This window comes from Podarcis raffonei, chromosome 15 (genome assembly GCF_027172205.1).
Source record: "Podarcis raffonei isolate rPodRaf1 chromosome 15, rPodRaf1.pri, whole genome shotgun sequence".
NCBI lineage: Eukaryota > Metazoa > Chordata > Lepidosauria > Squamata > Lacertidae > Podarcis > Podarcis raffonei.
In genome coordinates, this window is record NC_070616.1 from 33,545,791 (window position 1) to 33,566,579 (window position 20,789).

The window sequence follows — 20,789 nt, forward strand, 5'->3', positions numbered from 1 at the left end:
TTATGGAGACTCCCAATTTGTGATCTGAGAACCTGCTTCAGGAAGTTTTGCTGGTGGGATTTTCCAACAACTCTGAGCCTCCCAAAGGATGGCTTAGGTCCATGTCCCACATCACACCCAAAGATGGGCCCGTTTTTAAGAAGAAGAAAAACTTTTTTATTTGTTTATAAAGAATTCAGTGGGACCTCGTTTTATTTTATTCTACTTTACTGATTGAGGAAAAAAAATGATTTTATGCTCCCGTTTCAGCCCTAACAAGCGCTTCCAAGAAAAGAAAACAGGACAGAATTAAAACAAAAGAATTAAATAGCAGAGTTAAAACAAAAGCCTAGAAGAGCAGAGCTAAAGGCTTCGTTCTCAAAGTACTGACCCTATTTGGCACAATAATGGCTGCACTGACTGGAAGTGTCTCTTTAGGGTTTCAGATGTAGGAGATGCCAGGGACTTTTGCATGCAAAACTTATCCTCTTCCATTGAGCTACGTCTCCTGCCAACAAGCAGAGAACTGCTTCCAGCCAAGTCAGACCATTGATCTTATCTAACCCAGTTCTGTCGACTCTGACTGGCAGAAGCTGTGCAGAGTCAAATACACAACTGTATTTGAGATCTTCCGCAACTGACATCTCTTCAACTGGAGTTGTTGGTGATGGTGGAATGGAATGTGGATCCCTTTGCATGCAAACCCTGCAGCCCCCATTTAATTCCATCACATTTTGATCTTCTCTGCTCACCCAGCCATTTCTCCTGTTTTTCTTTTTGCAGCTCATTTCACCGCGAAAAAGGCAGGGGATATGTCCACCCTCTTTGACGTCGGCGGCATAGTTGGTTTGTTTCATCAATTTTCTTTTTCTTTTTTAAAAAATAATATTAGTAGTGTAATTATATTTGTGTGCATAGATACCAAAACAAAACAAAACAAGATGAAGTCCGATTATCCAAAGCCAAAGGAAAATAAATATACAGAACTAATAACAGACAAAGCAAATTTAACAAACTTCGCCAAAGACAGATACGGCAACTGAAAATCATTGGGTTTCAAGCACGGCAAATGGGTTTACATTATCCTGGAGCTCATTACTGCAGTAAATTATAAAAAGACTCATTTTTGTCTGCAAATTTATTTGGCTTAACTCTGGAAAAGTGCTTTGACGTTCACAGCGTGTTATTCTTTGAAGGAGAACTACTTGAAAATGATTGACAGGTGGTATTTAACTCCGAGTAGTCTCGCTAAGATGTGTAAGACTGAATCAGATAAGTGCTGGAGATGCAAAGAGGTTGAGGGAATGTTCTTTCATATGTGGTGGTCTTCTAAAAGGGTAAAAGAGTATTGGGAAATGATACATCATGAATTGGGAAAAAAGTTCAAAAGTACTTTCCCCCACAAACCAGAGTCTTTTCTGTTGGGGATAATTCAGACTGAAATTCCCAGGTGTCAAAAAAGGTTATTTATGTATGCCACTACTGCAGCACGTGTTGTTAGCTGAAAAATGGAAAACGAGTGAAGTCCCAACCAAAGAAGAGTAGCAACTTAAGCTTATGGAATATGTGCAGCTTGCACACTTAACATATAGAATAAGAGAACAAGAAGAATATACATTTAGAGAAGATTGGAAAACGTTTATTGAATATATGGGAAATAACTCTACAGCTGAAAACGCTGTCAGCATTAAGATAAATTCAACAGCGTAAATAAATTTTGATGGATTTAATAATGGAATACTGAATGGTATAGTTTTTGTAAAATATGCAGGGGTTTATGATATGCAAAATGAACCATGGGAGGAGAAGAAGGGAAGTCATTGATATTTTAAGGATGTAAAAATGAGTACTTTAAATTGTAAAATAGAAAATCTGATATTTTTTGGCTTGCTAAAGGCCTTTGAGTGAGTTCATGGCTCTCAGACCTGACATTCTCCACCCTTTGCCAACTTCCAAAAGTGAACTGTGACTTTTTCCCCCTGCAGGAGGCATCCTGGCAGGTCTCATCTCTGACTACACAGGTGGCAGGGGCACGACATGCTGTACGATGCTCATTTTGGCTGTTCCCATGGTGAGTTTCCCTATTGCGCACTTCCAGCTTCAGAGGCAGCAAGGTGATAAACACCAGTTTGCATGTCCAGGCACTTTTAGGCAGTCACTATTTTGGGGTCACATACCCGCAGCTTCAGGTTGTGCAATCATAGGCGGCTGGGAGGTCTTGCGCAACAAACCCACTTCCCCAAATGAAAGGACCTTTTTTCAAGAGGTGAAGGAGAAATGCACTGAAAAGGATGGGATAACACTTGCTTTGGCGCGACATCCTCTAACATCCCCGCAAACGAATGCTCATGAAAGAGCCAATGTCATCTAAGTTCCCTGTGAGCAAATTGAGATGAATGTTCAATAAACAAGTCATCTGGGCGTGCCCTTTGCTTACTTTAGTCGCCGTTTTTCTACACCACCTTGTGGTGGCCAGGGCTTAGGGGAGTTGTAGTCCAAAACATCTGAAGGGCACCAGGTTGGCAAAGGCTGAACTGAAAAGTAGAGAGTGCAAGGCCAAATCCCAGTGGATTATAGTTTGATAGCCTCTCATCCTTCCTATGCATGACTTGACCATGCCCAAACGTAATAATGATAATTTATTATTATTTATAATCCGCCCATTTGGCTGGGTGGCTCCCAACAGCCACTCTGGGTGGCTCCCAACAGAGTAATAATAACAATAAAGCGACAAAACATTAAACATTAAAAACTTCCCTAAACAGGGCTGCCTTCAGTTGTCTTTTAAAAGTAAAATAGTTGTTTATTGCCTTGACATCTGATGGGAGGGCGTTCCACAGGGCAGGGACCACTACCAAGAAGGCCCTCTGTCTGGTTCCCTGTAACTTGGCTTCTTGCAAGGAAGGAACCACCAGAAGGCCCTCGGAGCTGGACCTCAATGTCAGGGCTGGACGATGGGGGTGGAGCAGCAGTGTCCCGGAGGCCTCTCTCAGGCCTCTTAAGCTGTGGTGGTGAGTGCAGGCCCCGCCCCCTAGGCCAGATGGAGTTGGCAGGAGAGGGAGCGGTCCTCCCAGATCTCACAAGAGCAGCAGCAGCAACGTCCCAGAGGCCCTGATGGAGGCCCCCAACTTGGCTTCTCGCAGCGAGGGAACTGCCAGAAGGCCCTCGACACTGAACCTCAGTGTCCGGGCAGAATGATGGGGGTGGAGACGCTCCTTCAGGTATACTGGACCGAGGCCATTTAGGGCTTCAAAGGTCAGCACCAACACTCTGAATTGTGCTCGGAAATGTACTGGGAGCCAATGTAGGACCGGTGTTATATGGTCTTGGCAGCCACTCCCAGTCACCAGTCTAGCTGCCGCATTCTGGATTGGTTGTAGTTTCTGGGTCACCTTCAAAGGTAGCCCCACATAGAGCGCATTGCAGTACACCATACATTTAAAGCACCCCTTAAACACTCATGGCTTCCTCAAAAGATTCTGGGAGCTTTTGTTGAGTTCGCTCAGAGCTGTTAGAAGACTCCTATTCCCCTCACAGAGCTGCAATTCCTAGAGTTCCCTGGGAGGGCTTGTTGAACTGCTCTGGAAATGCTCATTCACTGCCTTGCTTTCTCTTCTAGCTCTTTGCCTACAACCATGTTGGCCAGAATGGACTAGCAACGTCAATAGGTAAAGTTGCACTAATTTCTGGAGATTTTCACCACTGGCATACACTGGCTTCCACCAAGAAACCTCTGAGCTAGTTCTCACATTACCACTGGACCCTGATGGTGCCTTTGTTGCTGTTCTTCCGTCAGTTTTGTGCAGGGAAAGAAATGTTCTCTGAATATATCACCAGGCTATCTGGATCTGGCAGTACGATAGTGATTTGAGTGTCACCTTCTACTTTACACGTGAAGGTGTTCCAGCTAGCAAATTGCTTCACAGACTTGGAGAAGGCATATAATCCCCCTCAAGCACCCATCTGCTGCATGAGGGGGCCTAATCCTGCTAGCCCTGCCCAGCTGCACTTGCTACCCATGCCCACTTCCAACACAAGAACCTGCCTTCTGTGGGAATGTTGAGGGAAGTAGGAGAGGATATATTGCTTAGATATTATCCTGCCTCACTCACACTAGTGAGCTAGTAGCAAAGCACATTCCATTGCAAATTGGTAGAAGCAAGTTGGTGGGTTCGCTAGAATTGTTTAAGTTGAGAAGTCTGGCTTCTCCGGAATGGATTGCTCCTGGTAAATTTCCCTTTTCCCCCTCTTAAAAATAATAACAACATGACAGTCTTCTTTAAAAGTAATGGTAAAGTTTACTTGCATTCAGTTTACAGTAGTATCATGAAGGCAGGCTTCAATCCTGTGGTTACATTTGCAGAGAAAAGAAGTCTTTTAAAAAATATATTTTTATTAACGGCTTCAACATAACAAATTATCAAACCATATAATTGCTTACATTAATTTCCCCCCTTCCCCCCTCTCTTCCATCCTCCCCCCCCCCCCGGACTTCCCTCAGCTCCTCTCTCTGATTTCTCAGCACATAGTATTCTCTGCATGTTATAAAATTTTACATATCCTTACATTATTTATCACGTTATCAACCAATAAATTTGTGTATGTTTGTTCAAACCTGCCAAGGAGTCCAGTTCATTTTGTTGTCTTTCTCTATCATTTGTAAAAAGCTCCCATTCTTTCTTACAGTCACAGTTTGTCCTCGTCCCACTATTTATATGTCAATTTAGCCAAATCTGCATACTTCATCAGTTTTTCTTGCCACTGTTCTTTTGTTGGGATGTCCTCATTCTTCCATCCATGTGCTATCAAGACTCTTGCTGCTGTTGTGGCATACATAAATAAATTCTTTGTTTTTCTTGGCAGGTCTTGTCCTACAATCCCTAACACATTTGTAGAGAAAAGAAGTCTGAGATAGGCCCCAGATTTTTTACCTTGTGGCTTCCATCCTCTGTAAGGATGGATGGCTAAGAGCCAGCAAAAGATGGTAAAAGAGCAGCAAATAGCCAAAGAAGAGTCCAAGAAGAAGATGGCTGCATGACCAGCCCTTTTATAGGGTCTGCTAGGGTCATGCCCAGGGATGTGGGTGGCGCTGTGGGTTAAACCACAGAGCCTAGGACTTGCTGATCAGAAGGTCGGGGGTTCAAATCCCCGCGACGGGGTGAGCTCCTGTTGCTTGGTCCCTGCTCCTGCCAACCTACCAGTTCAAAAGCACGAAGTGCAAATAGATAAGTAGGTACCACTCTGGCAGGAAAGTAAACAGCATTTCCGTGCACTGCTCTGGTTCGCCAGAAGCGGCTTAGTCATGCTGGCCACATGACCTGGAAGCTGTACGCCGGCTCCATCAGCCAATAAAGCGAGGTGAGCGCTGCAACCCCAGAGTCGGTCACGATTGGACCTAATGGTCAGGGGTCCCGTTACCTTTACCTTAGGGTCATGCCCATCTACCTGGTCACATACGGGGAGGATGCTCCAGACCAGGTGTGACAGGAAGTCCTCCTGGCTGGAGCAACATTCCCCTGTGTGTCCGCTCTAGGCAGCAGGAAATGTTGTAATTGACTGCTTCAGTGATTACACATCCCACACCTTCTACTGAGTCCAAACATTTGCCCATCTAGCTCAGTACTGTCTACACACTGGCTGGCAGCAGCTCTCCACCTGGAGATGCTGGGGATTGAACCTGGGACCTTGTGCCTGCAGAGCAGGTGCTCCCCCAGGGAGCTACAGCCATTGTTTCCACTGCACTTTTTTCATTGACTTAAAATTGCTTTGGGATTTGTTGTTGTTGTTGTTTAGTCATTTAGTCGTGTCTGACTCTTCGTGACCCCATGGACCAGAGCACGCCAGGCACTTCTGTCTTCCACTGCCTTCCGCAGTTTGGTCAGACTCATGTTCGTAGCTTCGAGAACACTGTCCAACCATCTCGCCCTCTGTTGTCCCCTTCTCCTTGTGCCCTCCATCTTTCCCAACATCAGGGTCTTTTCCAGGGAGTCTTCTCTTCTCATGAGGTGGCCAAAGTATTGGAGCCTCAGCTTCATTATGTGTCCTTCCAGTGAGCACTCAGGGCTGATTTCCTTAAGAATGGATATGTTTGATCTTCTTGCAGTCCATGGGACTCTCAAGAGTCTCCTCCAGCACCATAATTCAAAAGCATCAATTCTTCGGCGATCAGCCTTCTTTATGGTCCAGCTTTCACTTCCATACATCACTACTGGGAAAGCCATAGATTTTACTATACGGACCTTTGTTGGCAAAGTGATGTCTTTGGGATAGTTTGTAGCAAAGTGATTTGTAAATGGAAGCAAATAAATTGAGACGGCAAGGTTACGTGGCTGATGTGTGTTTTTTCTTTCTCTCTGCAGTGATGTTAATTATCTGCGGCGCCCTCGTCAACGGGCCGTACGCTCTCATCACAACTGCGGTGTCAGCGGACTTGGTAAGAATTGTCCCCAGAAGTTCTTGTTATTCACTGGGAAACAAAAATGTTCACTCCAGAGCATAGCTGTCAACTTATAGATTTGAAAATAAGGGACCAGCAGCCGTGAAAATAAGGGACCAGCAGCCAAAATAAGGGATTTTAGTCAACCAGCTGAAATACGAAGTTAAAAGGGACCAGATAATTTTGGAGAGCAGTGCCGGTTTTTAGCCCTTCGTTTCCAGAGGTTGCTGCTCAAGACACCAACCGATGAAACACTGCAATTAAATAACTACAAGCAGCAACCACTTTTCGCGCAAAACGAAGGGAGAGGAGCTGCTTCCTTTGAAACCCGGGAAATTTAAGGGACATCCATCAATAAGGGACAGCAGTGGGACATGGCGCTGGGATAAGGGACTGTCCCTCCAATTAAGGGACGCTTGACAGCTATGCTCCAGAGGCCTTTTGAGCTAACAACCCGGGTTGGCTCCTAGACAATTCAGCGGCCCCACATTTGGACACTAGTCAGGATCCGTGCTTAAACCGAGAAGCCTCCAATTGCCTGTTTCATCCAAACTGGGAAACTATGATTACCAGCTTCCGAATCAGCCAGGATATTAAATTATAGCTGACGAGTACCTTGCTGAGCTATAACCCAGATCCGATTGTCTGAAGCAGTTGATTTTCTTCTCTGAGGCTTGTCCCTTGCAACCATTTCTTATTCATCAATTAAGGGCATTCATGTGACTTGAGCTTTTCTGGCCTTGAATTCATTCCTAGAACAGGATTCAACACGCAGACGCACAGCACAGCAGTTTTCTCCTTTGGGCACTAGAATAGGAAATTCTTTCCACGGAGTGTAAACATGACACCTTGGCTGAGAGAGCCTCCGGAGCAGGAGGAGGAGGAAAGCTCTTGGCTTCCAGCACACAGCCTTCAAAACTTGGAAGAGATCTGAATTAATCTGGCACAGATCAGTTACACATTCTCCAGGTACTCTGGAAAAAAAATATTTTTTTTAATTGGCTGTAAAATTGTCCCTTCGGCAAATCCCTCCTCTCATGGCAGCTGTTAGTGTACAAGAAAGAAAGAAAAAAGATGTAGTCAGGATGGTTTTAGAACAAAGTGGAAAATAGTACAGGCTCAGAGCACTCTTGTTGCAGGGAGTGTTGGCTTGTCTAGGGAAAGCGTTTTCAATGCAATCCCCCCCCCCCAAAAAAGTTCATTGCAATTATATATATTCAACATGTTTCCTTCAATGTGTACAATCTTAAAATGTTTTGAATTGGTTTTAAAAATACTTTTAAAAGCCGTACAATTTAACAAAACTAACTCATTTTGGAATAATCAATTAAAACCTAGATCTCTGGCCCGGCTCACACACATCTTGCTAAAGCAAACCATGACTTAGTGCAAGCGTGCACTAAGTTTAGGGAAGTTTTTAATGTTTGATGTTTTATTGCATTATTAATTATTATTATTATTATTATCATTATCATCATCATCATTATTATATTTTTAAAATAATTTTTATTAAATTTTCCATTTTAAGAACCCAATCAAATCACATTAAATATTCCAAATTATACAAATACATATCATATAGTCCAAATATTCTGCCAAATTATAAATTTTTATTGGGACTTCCCATGCTTCAAGTTCGGGGGGGCTCTGATCATCTTATATCAAAATTCAAAATTCACACAGAAGCACATCATTGCTTACTTCAACTCGCCTGTGGAAACAACTCAGAGGCCATGAAAGAAGGAAGGTTAACAACAGGAAGGAATTATTTAAAGGAATTATTATTATTATTATTATTATTATTATTATTATTATTATTATTCTGTTGGGAGCTGCCCAGAGTGGCTGGGGAAACCCAGCCAGATGGGCGGGGTATGAATTATTATTATTATTATTATTATTATTCTCCAGTCATTTTGCTGCTCTGCTGAACTAAGCTATGGTTTCACTTACCACACCATCTAAACCTCCTAATAGCTAACTAAAATCCACTTTCCTGAATTTTCCGTCCACTAACTGGTTCCAGTCCAGCCCTCCAGAGCAACAAGAACCTTGCAATGTTCATTTGTGACATTTTCCTTTAACCTTGTATTCTTTCTTTGCTCCCCCCACCCCTTTCTTTTCCACCCCAGGGCACTCACGAATGTCTCCAAGGAAACGCAAAGGCCCTTGCCACCGTTACAGCCATCATTGATGGAACGGGATCTGTCGGTCAGTAGCTAAGAAGCTTAGGCCAAGTGTGGAAGCTTTGGCCCTCCAGGTGTTGCTGAACTACAACTCCCATCAGCCCCAGCCAGCATGGCCAATGGCCAGGGATGATGGGAGTTGCAGTCCAACAACACCTGGAGGGCCATAGTTTCTCCACACCTGGCCTAAGTGTTAATTTGAGTCTAACCCATGTTTTGTTATACGAAGCCTCAGAGGGCCAGATGTTTTTCCTCTTCCCCAAAGGATACCATTATCCAGGGAGATGTGGTGATAACTGGCTACTTACTAGTTCCACACCTTGGGCCCACTTCTGTCTCAAACCCAGCCAATATCAGCTCTGAATCTGCCCTGAGAAGGGATGGGGCTAATTGCCGCATTGCTCACCCATATGACGCAAATCTGCAATTAAGTGCGTCTGCCCTAAATAGGTTTTTGTGGTTCGTCAAGGCTTCCCAAAATACATTTATGATGATGATGATGATGATGATGATGATGTCATTGCTCCTCTGATGGCAAAATACTTTATTTTCACTTCATTAAAAAAGTAAATACTGATTGCTTCCTTTTCTTTTCTATTTGATAATATTTTTTATTAGTTTTCAATTACAATCCAATAATAGCCTCATTATAACAATGCCAAATTATAACACAATTACTAATACCAATCATTCAGATACCAAATTACACAATTTATGTGGCCCCCCATGTGCTAGAGTTGTTGGTTTGAAGTTTTACTTTATTTAGGCGTTCAAAAATCTTAATAACTTCAATTACACTCTGGTCAAAATAACAATGCCTTATACAACAACTGCAGTATTAACAACTTCCATTTGTATTGACACATTAAATGATTTATAAAACTGCAAGTGAGGCAATCAAACTATATCCTTGTTCTTCCTGTGTGTCCATTACTCTGTCCATGATGTTTCTTCCTGTCCTTATAAAATGTTATGTCTATCTTTTCCCGGTTCTTGCTGTTCTCCATCATGCCTTGGGCGGAGCTATACTGATTGTTTCCTTAGGTCACCCATTGTAATACTGTAATACCAAAAGACTTTTTGTGGCTCCCCAAATCTGCGATTTTTAAAGTAGTATCATCATCATCATCAAAATACCTTCTTAAGCTGACTGCTCCCATAGTTACCCCACTGTGATTCTGCAATGCCAAAGGGTTTGGGTTACCTCCCCCCAAGTAAACTTTTTCTTTTTTAAAAGATGGCCACACCAACTTTGACATGTGCCCCCACCCTGAGAGTTGGGGAAGGGTAGCCCCCTGCTCTTGTGGACCCCACTGAGATGGATGGCCCAATGGCTGGTTCAGCAGAAGTCCGTTTCCTGTGCTCCTATATGTCTTAGACAAATCTGTAGGGCTCTCCAACATCCCTGGTGACACCCCTGCTTCTGTACCCCCTGTAAATTCAGGGGTCAGCAAACTTTTTCAACAGGGGCTGGTCCACTGTCCCTCAGACCTTGTGTGGGGCCGGACTATATTTTGAAGGGGGGGAAATGAACAAATTCCTATGCCCCACAAATAACCCAGAGATGCATTTTAAATAAAACCACACATTCTACTCATGTAAAAACACCAGGCAGGCCCCACAAATAACCCAGAGGTGCCTTTTAAATAAAAGGACACATTCTACTTAGGTAAAAACACGCTGATTCCCGGGCTGTACGTGGGCCGGATTTAGAAGGCAGTTGGGTCGGATCCGGCCCCCGGGCCTTAGTTTGCCTACCCATGCTGTAAATCAGCTTTTCTCAACCTGTGGGTCCCCAGATGTTGTTGAACTACAACTCCCATCACCCCTAGCTAGCAAGGCCAGAGCTCAGGGATGATGGGAGTTGTAGTCCAACAACACCTGGGGACCCACAGGTTGAGAACCACTGCTGTAAATGGTCAATCTGTCAACAGCAGTCAGCCATGTTAGCTACAAACAGAACCCCCACATTCAGAGATCACCAAATGCTTTTGCCACCATGTGCTTCTTGTGAGCTCAGGGTATATGGCTGCCGCCTTCTTAGATGCATAGTTCTGGCTAGAAGAACCTTCGCTGTGATCCAGCACAGCAGGCCTTTTGTTGTTATCCGTGAGTACATGTTGGTCATCTCTAACTTCCTGAGTCTTCCTCCATCACCACCATGTAGGATTTGCAGACATAGGTTTTATGCGCCATCTGTGCTAGAAGGAGCCTGCCTTCCATATTGCCACGAGCTGGACTTCGCTCTTGGCTGCTTGCTAATCCTTTGCATCATTCTTTTTTCATTTTGCAGGTGCTGCCCTTGGACCCCTGCTGGCAGGTTTGATCTCTCGCACTGGCTGGGACAATGTCTTCTACATGTTGATGGCCGCCGATCTCCTGGCTTGCCTAGTGAGTTTCCTTTTGCAGTGCATTCCACATCAATTCCTCTTTTAACCCAACCATTCTGTGAGACTTCCATGTTGCCTTATTGCCCCTGTCTGCACAGACTTTTGCTATGGTGAACTAAGGGATCAGGAACTGGTGGCCCTCCAGATGATGATTGACTGTGGGTTATATCCTGTGCCAATCCTACTCAAGAGTTGTCCTGTGCCACAACTAACTTAGGTCCATTAATTTCAAGGGGTGTCACCTGAGTAGGACTTTTTGGGGACCTGTAACTCCCCTCATCCCTGATGGTTGGCCATTCAAGCTGGTGTTGATGAGAATGGAGATGAACAATGTCCGGAGGTCTCCATCCCTGCTGTTAGCTAAGGGGTAAATCCTACCAAATTAAACCTCAGTTGGGTAAACCCTTGAGAACAGCTGATATTGCTGCACTAATCCTGACCTAAGTTGGGAACCACCTGCAGCTCAGTGGTAGAGCAGACAATTTGCTTGCAGGAGGTCCCAGGTTGCATTCCCCATCATCTCCAGTCAAAAGGATCTCAGTACAGCGACTTGAGAAAGAACCACAAATGAGATTCTGGAAAGCTGCTGACTGTCAAGAGCTGACAGTACTGGTCTAGGTAGACCAATGGAGAAATAGCAGCTCTATATGAAAATCATGGGGTCTTTCCTTTCCAACTGCATTTGTTTGTGTATAATTTTGAAGAAGGATCGTAGCTCAGTGGTAGAGCTTTGCAGAAGGTACGAGGCTCAATCCTTGTCATCTCCAGTTGGGGCTTGGAAAGACACCCATCTGAAACTGGAGAGCTGCTGCCAGTCTGTGTAGACCAGGCATCCCCAAACTCGGCCCTCCAGATGTTTTGGGACTACAACTCCCATCATCCCTAGCTAACAGGACCAGTGGTCAGGGATGATGGGAATTGTAGTCCCAAAACATCTGACTCAGTATAATACAATGGGTATGGACAGCAACTGTGGCTTGGTGGGGCAAGTGGGAGCAGTCCCCTCACGCAGCAGATGAAAGCTTGAGTGGGATTGACCAATGGGTCTGAATAGGTATAAGGCAGCTTCTGGTGCCTTTAGCACAGCAACATCATTGCAGCGTCTTGGACAAACGCTGGGTGGGCTATCTGCATGCACCAAACAGCCACTGCCATCATTAACTCTGAGTATATCTTCCCCTTCCAGTTCCTTTCACGTGTGGTGTTCAAAGAAATACGAGGGTGGTGCGGCTCCTGCGGAAGAAAACGAGGGTAGGTGTTTGCAGAGGCTGAATATTTTGGAATGTATGACTCCAGGGACCTGTGGTTCACTGGTGCTTTAAAAATTTCCACCCCCAGATTCCCTTGAATTTTAAGTTTTACCAGCCTGTCAGTGAAGCCCTGTTGAATTCCCCTGCCAATACATGCTGCCATCTTGGGCCAGTTGAGTGTGCACAAAGCAAAACAAGATGGCGGTGTTCTGTTCTGAAATGTTCTACTGAGACCTGCTACGCTGGAATTGGATGACGTGCGGTCAGATTTACCTGCATATGTGGAGTAAACACTACGGAGCATGCTTGGAAAATCCAGGATAGCGATGCTCCATTCTTGGTGGGGCTTTTATCAGACATGTTTGACAGGGCGTTTTTGACATGCGCCAGCAGCTCATGGGGCAGTCATGCACAGACTGAAAGCATTCTCAAAATTCTCCTTCTCAAAAGAGCGCTTAACCATCTTACACATGTTTTACTTCAGGAATGGCTAACCCCTAGTTTGCGGCCCTGATCTGGCCTCACACACACAAAAATTCTGGTGGCGGCAAAAAGAAAATAAATTTAAGGTAGATACAGAGCTGTGGTTGTGGATCCAGCACTGTAACAGATCTGTAACAGCACTGCAGATCACCCCGTTATCAGATTGATTACTTCCCATCTTCAGTTGATCTGAATGTGTCCGGTACATGGAAAAGTCCTGCTATGCTCAATGGGGTTTATTCCCAGGTAAGCATGCAAAGGACTATAGCTTGAAACACACTGATTTCTCAGAACTTTTCCCAGTTAGTCACCCCCAGCAAATGTTCCACAACCCAAGTGCTCTTGGAACTAAACACTGGAATTAAGCAGTGGAGTTTCTGCTAGGAAGACTACATGTGAAGCCCTTAGGATGCATGCAGGAGCCAGGGATCCTCTGGACTGCAGATGTTCTGACCATGCTCAGACCATGGTATCTCCTCTTTAAAAGCCAAAAAGCTTTCGCCTGCACATGCAAACAACCCAATTGCTCTTCTCTTTGAAAGAGCAAACAAAAGAGAAAGCCACCCATTTAACTGTAGTTTTCTGGATCATCCAAACCAAGCTGTGGTTAGCTGCTTTGGAAAAAAAACAACAACCCAGGACAGCGGTGTCCAAACTTTTTTCAAAGAGGGCCAGATTTGGTGAAGTGAAGGGCCGTGAGGGCTGACCAAAGGGTCAACCAAAGTTGTTATCCTTTTTTTAGGATTGAAGTTGTTGAGGTTTTTTAAGGATTTTACCCAAGGAAATAAACTGCCACAGGGGCCAGATGAAACCGACCTGTGGGCCGGATTAGGCCCCCAAAACAGACTTTGGACATGCCTGCCCCAGGATGTTAAACCATGATTTGAGGTTAGCTTAATATCCTGGCTTGTTTGGAAGGCGTTCGCCATAGTTCCCCAGTTCAGACGAGATGGGAAACTTTAGGTAACAAAAGACTTTGTGGTTTGTTTTCTGCTATCACTTTGCCTGACCGAAAGGCTGGTTTAATATCTTGACTTATCCTGCCAAGATACGAGCATCAAACTCCACCATGAAAGTCATACCTAAAGTCATTGACCTCCGGTCATACCATACTTATGAACCAGGGTCCCAAAGAACCAGGAGCTGTGCTGCCACACACTTGACCTCCCTGCAGTGATGTTGCTGGAGCAGCAGGAAAATTGGCACTGTTTGGGCACATGGGCAGAGCCCATCCAGCACTCCCACTGATGCCCCTTTCCCTCCTGGGAAGCACCAGCGATGTCACTGCCCGGAGACCTCAGTGCGTGGCGTTGCCCCTTCTCACTGGCTGCTCCTGCAAAGAGTCGAGTGGAGCTCTGGTCATGATAGAATGAACCCCAATTTCACTACCACCACCACTCCCAACATGCCCACCAATCCTTAACCAATACTAACAACAACCTTCTCCCTCATGTGCCTTCCTAGCTCTTGTGTGGCATTAACAGAACCAGTAGTGTTGGATATGAAATAGTTTGCAGTGTGAGTATGCCCATTGGTTCTCGCTTCCCATCTAGTGGAGCAGGGTGCGTGTGCAAATTTCAGGGTATGATTTTTCTCTTGATTTCCCTCTTTCCTCAACGGGGCATCTGTGAGGCAAAAACGCAGTAGCAAAACACACAGTTTCTTTGAGATTTAAGTTCACCTAAATAGAGCAAAGGTGTGATGCGTCTAGGATGGCCAATTCACCTGCATTGTCCTAGCTTTCTGGATCAGAAACCCAGTTATAACTTGGGTTGAACATGATTATCTCAACTGGACCAAGTGGGATTCGAACACGTAGATCAGGGTGGGAAACGAAGAAGATGAACAAGTTGCGTGACCTAGAACCATCCCAACGAGGCTGTGTAGAGATCCTGGCCCGATCAAAGAAAGTACTTTTTCGCACAGCTCATAAACTGGAAAGTTCACTACCACAATGATGGTGGCCATCAACATGGATGGCGTTAAAGGGAGATTCGATGAATTCATGGATATGAAGGCTGTCCTAGTTGTGGTGGCCATAGGCTGCCTTCATCATTGAAGACTGCATGCATCTGAATACAGTCAAACCTCAAATCCTGAACGCCTCCATTTTGGAATGTTTCGGCTACCAAACACTGAAAACCCAGAAGTAAATGCTTCAGTTTTTGAACCTTTTTCGGAAGCCGAATGTCCAACACGGCTTTCGCTGGAGGGCAGGAAGCTCCTGCAACCAACTGGAAGCTGTGCCTCAGTTGTCGAACATTTTGGAAGCCAAATGGACTTCCAGAACGGATGGCGTTCGACAACCGAGGTTTGACTGTACCAGTTGTGGGGAACCTAACAGTAGCAGAATGCCACCGCCCTCATGCCCTGCTTGTAGGTTTCCCAGAAATATCTAGTTGGAAGCAGGATGCTAAGCTAGATAGAATTTTGCTATGATCCAGCATGGATCATCTTAGTTTGCTTATGGTCTAGAAAGGGACAGTGTTCTAACAGAGTCCCAAACAGCACCAAAATAACATGGAGATATCAGCCATGATGGCTATGCTTTGCCTTCATGGTCAGAGGCAGTGTGCTTCTGAAGACCATTTTCTGGAAAACTTCCAGATGGGAGAGTGTTGTTGCACTCAGGTCCTGCTTATAGGTTTCCCATAGGCATCTGGTCAGCCACTATGAGATCATCCAGTTCTTATGTTTATATTGTTGGTGAGATGAGCATTTCCCTCCAATAATTTGGCCATTTCCATATGTGCTATTTTTAAAACGAATATTCAAATTTAAGACTGCAGTGCCCTAGCCAAAATTGAACTGAAACATTTGGTGCCTGTTTCTGCAAGCCATTGTCGTGTCATGGGACCCACAGATGCCCCCTCTTGACTTCTTGACTAATGCCCCTGAATGCTATAATCAAAATGAATTTCAAGTTGGGAAAAAATTTAAATCATATCTTGGCTATCATGTCCAGGAAATCATTGGTGCAGCCACGTAATTGCCTTGGTCTTCACAGTTTGTCAATACTCCCATAACCTGTTGTACCTTGTTAACAAATCACAGAGAGTTTTGATTTGGGGGTGTGCGTGATTGAGAAAGAAGAACGGCCGTATTTTAAAGCAGTGGTTCTCAAAGATGAGTTCCCCAAAATGAGGCACAGACAGCCGTCGTGGGAGACATAGGCCACATTCACAGCATACATTTAAAACACTGTGAAACCACTTTAAATGAATTATGTGAGCTGTAGTTTGTCAAGAGTGTTGAGTGAGGTTAGGAGACCCCGGGCACAATTCAAAGTGTTGGTGCTGACCTTTAATTTTATTTTATTTTTTGCAAAAAATTTATTAGTTTTTACAATATCAATGACAAACAAAAACACAAAACAAACAAAACATAACAAACATAAATCATAACCTTATTGAAAATAACAGTTATTTGCTTTGTAAAACGACTTCCTCGTTTCCCCTTAGTTAAATTTCATTGCATATCCTTATAACGGTTTTCCAAATCCCAATTTTGATACCCTTTAAATTAAACATTAACATCTTTAAATCTTCTCCTTCTTGTATTAAACATATTATTTTATCAGTTAACATAAATACAATCCTAAGCCCTTTAAGTATCTGGAAGCTATTTCCAGTTAGTTTAGCTTAACAAATTTAGCTAAATAATCATTAAATTTCTTCCATTCTTCGTGGTGTTCCTCCTCCTTCTGGTCGCGGACTCTTCCGGTTAGATCGGCTAGCTCTATCTAGCCGACCTTTAAAGCCCTAAATGGCCTTGGCCCAGTATGCCTGAAGGAGCATCTCCACCCCCATCGTTCAGCCTGGACACTGAGGGCCTTCTGGCAGTTCCCTCACTGCGAGAAGTGAGGTTACAGGGAACCAGGCAGAGGGCCTTCTTGGTAGTGGCACCTGCCCTGTGGAACGCCCTCCCGTCAGATGTCAAGGAAATAAAGAACTAACTGACTTTCAAAAGACATCTGAAGGCAGCCCTGTTTAGGGAAGTCTTTAGTGCTTAATGAATTATTGCATTTTAATATTTTGCTGGCAGCCGCCCAGAGTGGCTGGGGAAACCCAGCCAGATGGGCGGGAGTATAAATAATAAATTATTAGTTGTATTAGTATTATTCCCCACAACTCCCAAAGTTCCTTGTGAAGAGGGATGGATTATTAAAGAGCTCTGGGAATTATCATTCTGGCAGGGGAAGAAGGATCTCCATCAGCCCCCTTAAAAAGCCTTAGTTCTCAGAGTTCTCTGGAGAAAGCCAGCTCTGTTAAAAAGTGGCATGATACTGCTTTGAATATATGGTGTGAACGTGGCCATAAGTATCCTGAGCCACCTCTCTTCGTTTTGGTAAGTTTACTCTGAGCAGGACTAACATTGGACTCCCCCTCTAGGGAGTGACCAGCCTGATGCCAAAACATTTCCAAACAATTCCTACCCTGCAGTTCCAACATTTGAAGGGGACTTGTGTTTGAATGTTAAAACCAAACCAGGATAAAATCTAAAAAATAGATTTTGAAACAAACAAAAAGCATACCTTATGAGCAAAAGAAAACAAAAGGAGCACAATTAGGCAACCATTAAAAAGAAAGCAATTCCCATATTACAGGTTTAAGCCAGTGCCTGAAGATAGAGCAATACAGTGGTACCTCGGGTTACAAACACTTTGGGTTACACACTCCGCTAACCCAGAAGTAGCACCTCGGGTTAAGAACTTTACCTCAGGATGAGAACAGAAATTGTGCGCCGGTGGCGCAGCAGCAGGAGGAGGCCCCATTAGCTAAAGTGGTACCTCAGGTTAAGAACGGTTTCTGGTTAAGAACGGACCTCCGGAACGAATTAAGTTCGTAACCAGAGGTACCATAGTAAGCACCAGGTGAAAGCATCTGGGGAGAGTGCTCTGTAAATGGGGTGCCACCACAGCAAAGGCCCACTTTCTGGCTTAAAGGTATTCCATAATCAGGAGCCACTACAACAAAGGCCCTATTTCTGGTGGCCATGCGACTAACAGAGGCAGGGGCACCCAGATCAGGGCTTCAGTTGGTAAGCTCATGTGCCACATGGCTGGGGAGATCCCCAGGGGAGATGCTAAATGTCCCTTGGAACATCTAGCTAGGCCCTGATGACCACTGTTTTAAAGTATCAAGCCATGTTACGTAATGAAACCTGCTCTTCCTCTCCCACCTACTCTCTCAAGAACCCCAGTACCACTATATATTGATTGTGTTCACAGGTCAGACATCACTCTTGAGTAGGCATGTTCTGGGGCCATAAGTCATGGTAAGTCTACGTCTCAAGCCCCTGGTGTTACTTAGTAGGTCATCTCCTGCTTTCTGCTGTCGTTGGGACCTCATGGTCAAAGGTTTCATCACTCCTTCCTTGGCCTTCTGCCACCTCTGTTGGAATAAGCGAGGCTGTTGTACTCTGGTGGTGGAGCTGGTGTTCCCGGGAACTTAGAAGGAGCCAAGAGAGCCCTAAGCAATCCACTGAGTTTCCACGGGTTTTCACACTTCTTTCTTGTGAGTCTGCATTTCTGTGGTCACCTCTGAAGATCCTCTGTTCCCAACTTCTTGACTGATTTTCCTCCTGCTTCCTCTTGAATTCTAAACCTGAAACGAAGGAATGGGCTTAGAGGAAGGGGTGCAGTTGGGGACGTCAGGAATGGGCTACCTGGGGGGCAACACTCCTTCTTTGACCTGCAGTTGGTTGCAGCACTTATGTTTACCAGGTTTTTTTTGGGGGGGGATCAAGGCAGCAGCAAAGTCATTGCAGTGCAAATGCACCACTGAAGATTATCTGCTGATGCATTTGCACCTAGCAGCCATTCTCGCCCCTCCAGCAGCAATACGACTGTCTGGAGGCTAGGTGAACATCCATCTGCCGCTGGGTGACATCCAGCTTTGGTCAGAAAGAACAGAAATAGGTTCATATTGCAAGATGAACTTGGTGGATGGGCATTTAAATCCAGTTTTCATCCAAAGGGTGCTTCCAGAATGCAAATTCAGATCTCGCACACAGGACACTGGCAACAGGTGTTTCTTATTTTTTTTATTTAAAAAAACTTAGCATGGAAAATGTAAATCCTGATTAAATGGTGGGGAAATACAGACTGGCATATGGCATCAAACGGCATAAGTGCACAATAGATGCCTGTCCAGAAGCACCTTAAGGGTAACTTTCTCTCTAGGTCAGTGGCTCCCAGTTAGGGGTCTGGGAACCCCTGCGTGTCTGCAGTCCCATCCCCTGCCTCCCCCAACTAAATTTTTGTCATTATTTTGCAGGCTAATATCACAAATTTTATGGTCTGTTTTTAGTATACCTAAAATCATTTGCTTATTAGGAGCTACCCCACATTTTGTTCAGAAAAAATACTTTGTAGAGTTAACTGCCACAGAGTAATCAAAATTGTCAAAAGTAGGGGGTCTGGGTTTGGCTTTTGAAAAATAGGGGGTCCTCAGTAATTAGCTAATTGGGAACCACTGGTCTAGGTCATCATAATAGTAGTAGTAGTAGTAGTATTGCTACTATTAGGAGCTGCAACAAATTGTTGCAGTGTGAGACACACCTGTTCTTCTGCCAGCCATGCCCTTCCCCATTTCACCAGTAGCCTCCAGATTTGTATTATACACACACACACACACCAGATATTTAGCATCCTGCACCCAATGAGGATGCTCAATTCCTATTGGGCCATTTTTTGGTGCCTCACCCTACCCCCTTCTTCAAGTGGGGTTGGTTACATTTATTTTACTACTTGAAATGCTGCAGTTCCCCCAAGTCTTCCAACACTTCCTCTTTTTTTTTGCATTCTGTGACATTTGGGCTATGTAAGGATCACAACTTGCAGAAGCTCACTATTGATGTAAGTGATCTATAATGATAATTTTATAAATTATTTCTCAAAAAAAGCATTTCTAATCCACCCAAAGGCACCAGGGTGGAAATATATGCAGCCTACAACCAAAATGAAACAATAAGATTAAAACAAAGTACAGTGGTACCTCGGAAGTCCATTCGACTTCCAAAGCATTCGGAAACCAAGGCGCAGCTTCCGACTGGCTGCAGGAAGCTCCTGCAGCCAATCGGAAGCCACGTCAAACGTTTGGGTTTCAAAGAACATTCGCAAACCGGAACACTCACTTCCGGGTTTGCGGCGTTTGGGAGCCAAAACGTTCGACTCGCAAGGCGTTCGGGATCCAAGGTACAACTGTGAAGCAAAAACCGCAGACTCCAATTGCCAAATAAATCTAGCAGCTGTAAAAGAAATCCAAATGTCCAATATATCTCACCCAAGGACTGTGCCCAAGCCACAGAGGATGCAACAGGAACTGCTTTAACTTGGAAGCCTTCTGAAAAATCTGTCTCTATTGCTCTCCCTTTGAATCTGTCTGCCCTTGAAAAGGCATCCCCACCCCCCGCCTGCATTGGGGTGTCCACCAGATTGACACTTCTAATGGCTCTCTTTGCCCTTGCAGCTTTAAAGAATTTTGACGGAGACCCACGTGACCGGAGGAAACCATCGAGGCAACAGGGAGAGCCTTGCCGGAGGCGGTTGGTTTTGTTGCCCGCTCCCCTTGTTCACAGCGGGAGGAATAAATGAAGCTGCAACGGGATGTGCTCCAGAAACAAAAGAGAACTCTCTTGCTGAACGCCAGTCAAGCTGATCACCAAGCTTCACACTTTTTTAAAAAAGAAAATAAAATAAGAATAATAACTGACGGAAGGGAACAGGGGAACATGATGCCGTGGAACCAAAGGAGAAAAAGAAAAGCTGGCATATTTGAGATCCGTGCCATATCCAAAGCCTCTGTTTTGTATCGATTGCCCTTTTGTTACTGCGATTTTTTGTTATTAAAAATGGCACGGGACCTGTCGGTGGTCTTTTTCTGTCTCCTGGAATGAAGGGAACATAAGAAGGACCTGCTGGGTCAGGCCAAGGGCCCATCTAGTCCATCGTCCTGTTCTCTCAGTGGCCAGCCAGAGGCCTCTGAGAAGTCTGCAATCAGGACCTGAACTCAACAGCTCTCTTCCAACAGTAGGGATATGGCTAGTAGACTCTGGTAGCTTC

General features: G+C 44.6%; 1 protein-coding gene across 4 annotated transcripts in view; it reads left to right on the forward strand.

The window, feature by feature from the left end:
• SLC37A2 (solute carrier family 37 member 2) overlaps positions 1 to 20,589 on the forward strand; it is a 59,851-nt gene extending 39,262 nt beyond the window's left edge. The window contains exons 11-20 of one of the 4 annotated variants that reach the window (XR_008327720.1): positions 763 to 825; positions 1,965 to 2,050; positions 3,599 to 3,647; positions 6,339 to 6,412; positions 8,548 to 8,626; positions 10,895 to 10,992; positions 12,178 to 12,242; positions 14,189 to 14,242; positions 17,955 to 18,001; positions 20,197 to 20,589. Coding sequence is in view for 3 of the 4 variants with exons in the window: in XM_053366655.1 (XP_053222630.1) it covers positions 763 to 825; positions 1,965 to 2,050; positions 3,599 to 3,647; positions 6,339 to 6,412; positions 8,548 to 8,626; positions 10,895 to 10,992; positions 12,178 to 12,242; positions 14,189 to 14,234 (560 nt within the window). In the remaining variant the exon portion in view is untranslated. The remainder of the gene's footprint in view (positions 1 to 762; positions 826 to 1,964; positions 2,051 to 3,598; positions 3,648 to 6,338; positions 6,413 to 8,547; positions 8,627 to 10,894; positions 10,993 to 12,177; positions 12,243 to 14,188; positions 14,243 to 17,954; positions 18,002 to 20,196) is intronic. The other 3 variants (XM_053366656.1, XM_053366655.1, XM_053366657.1) reach the window with 3 other exon arrangements.
• The last annotated feature ends 200 nt before the right edge of the window (positions 20,590 to 20,789 follow it).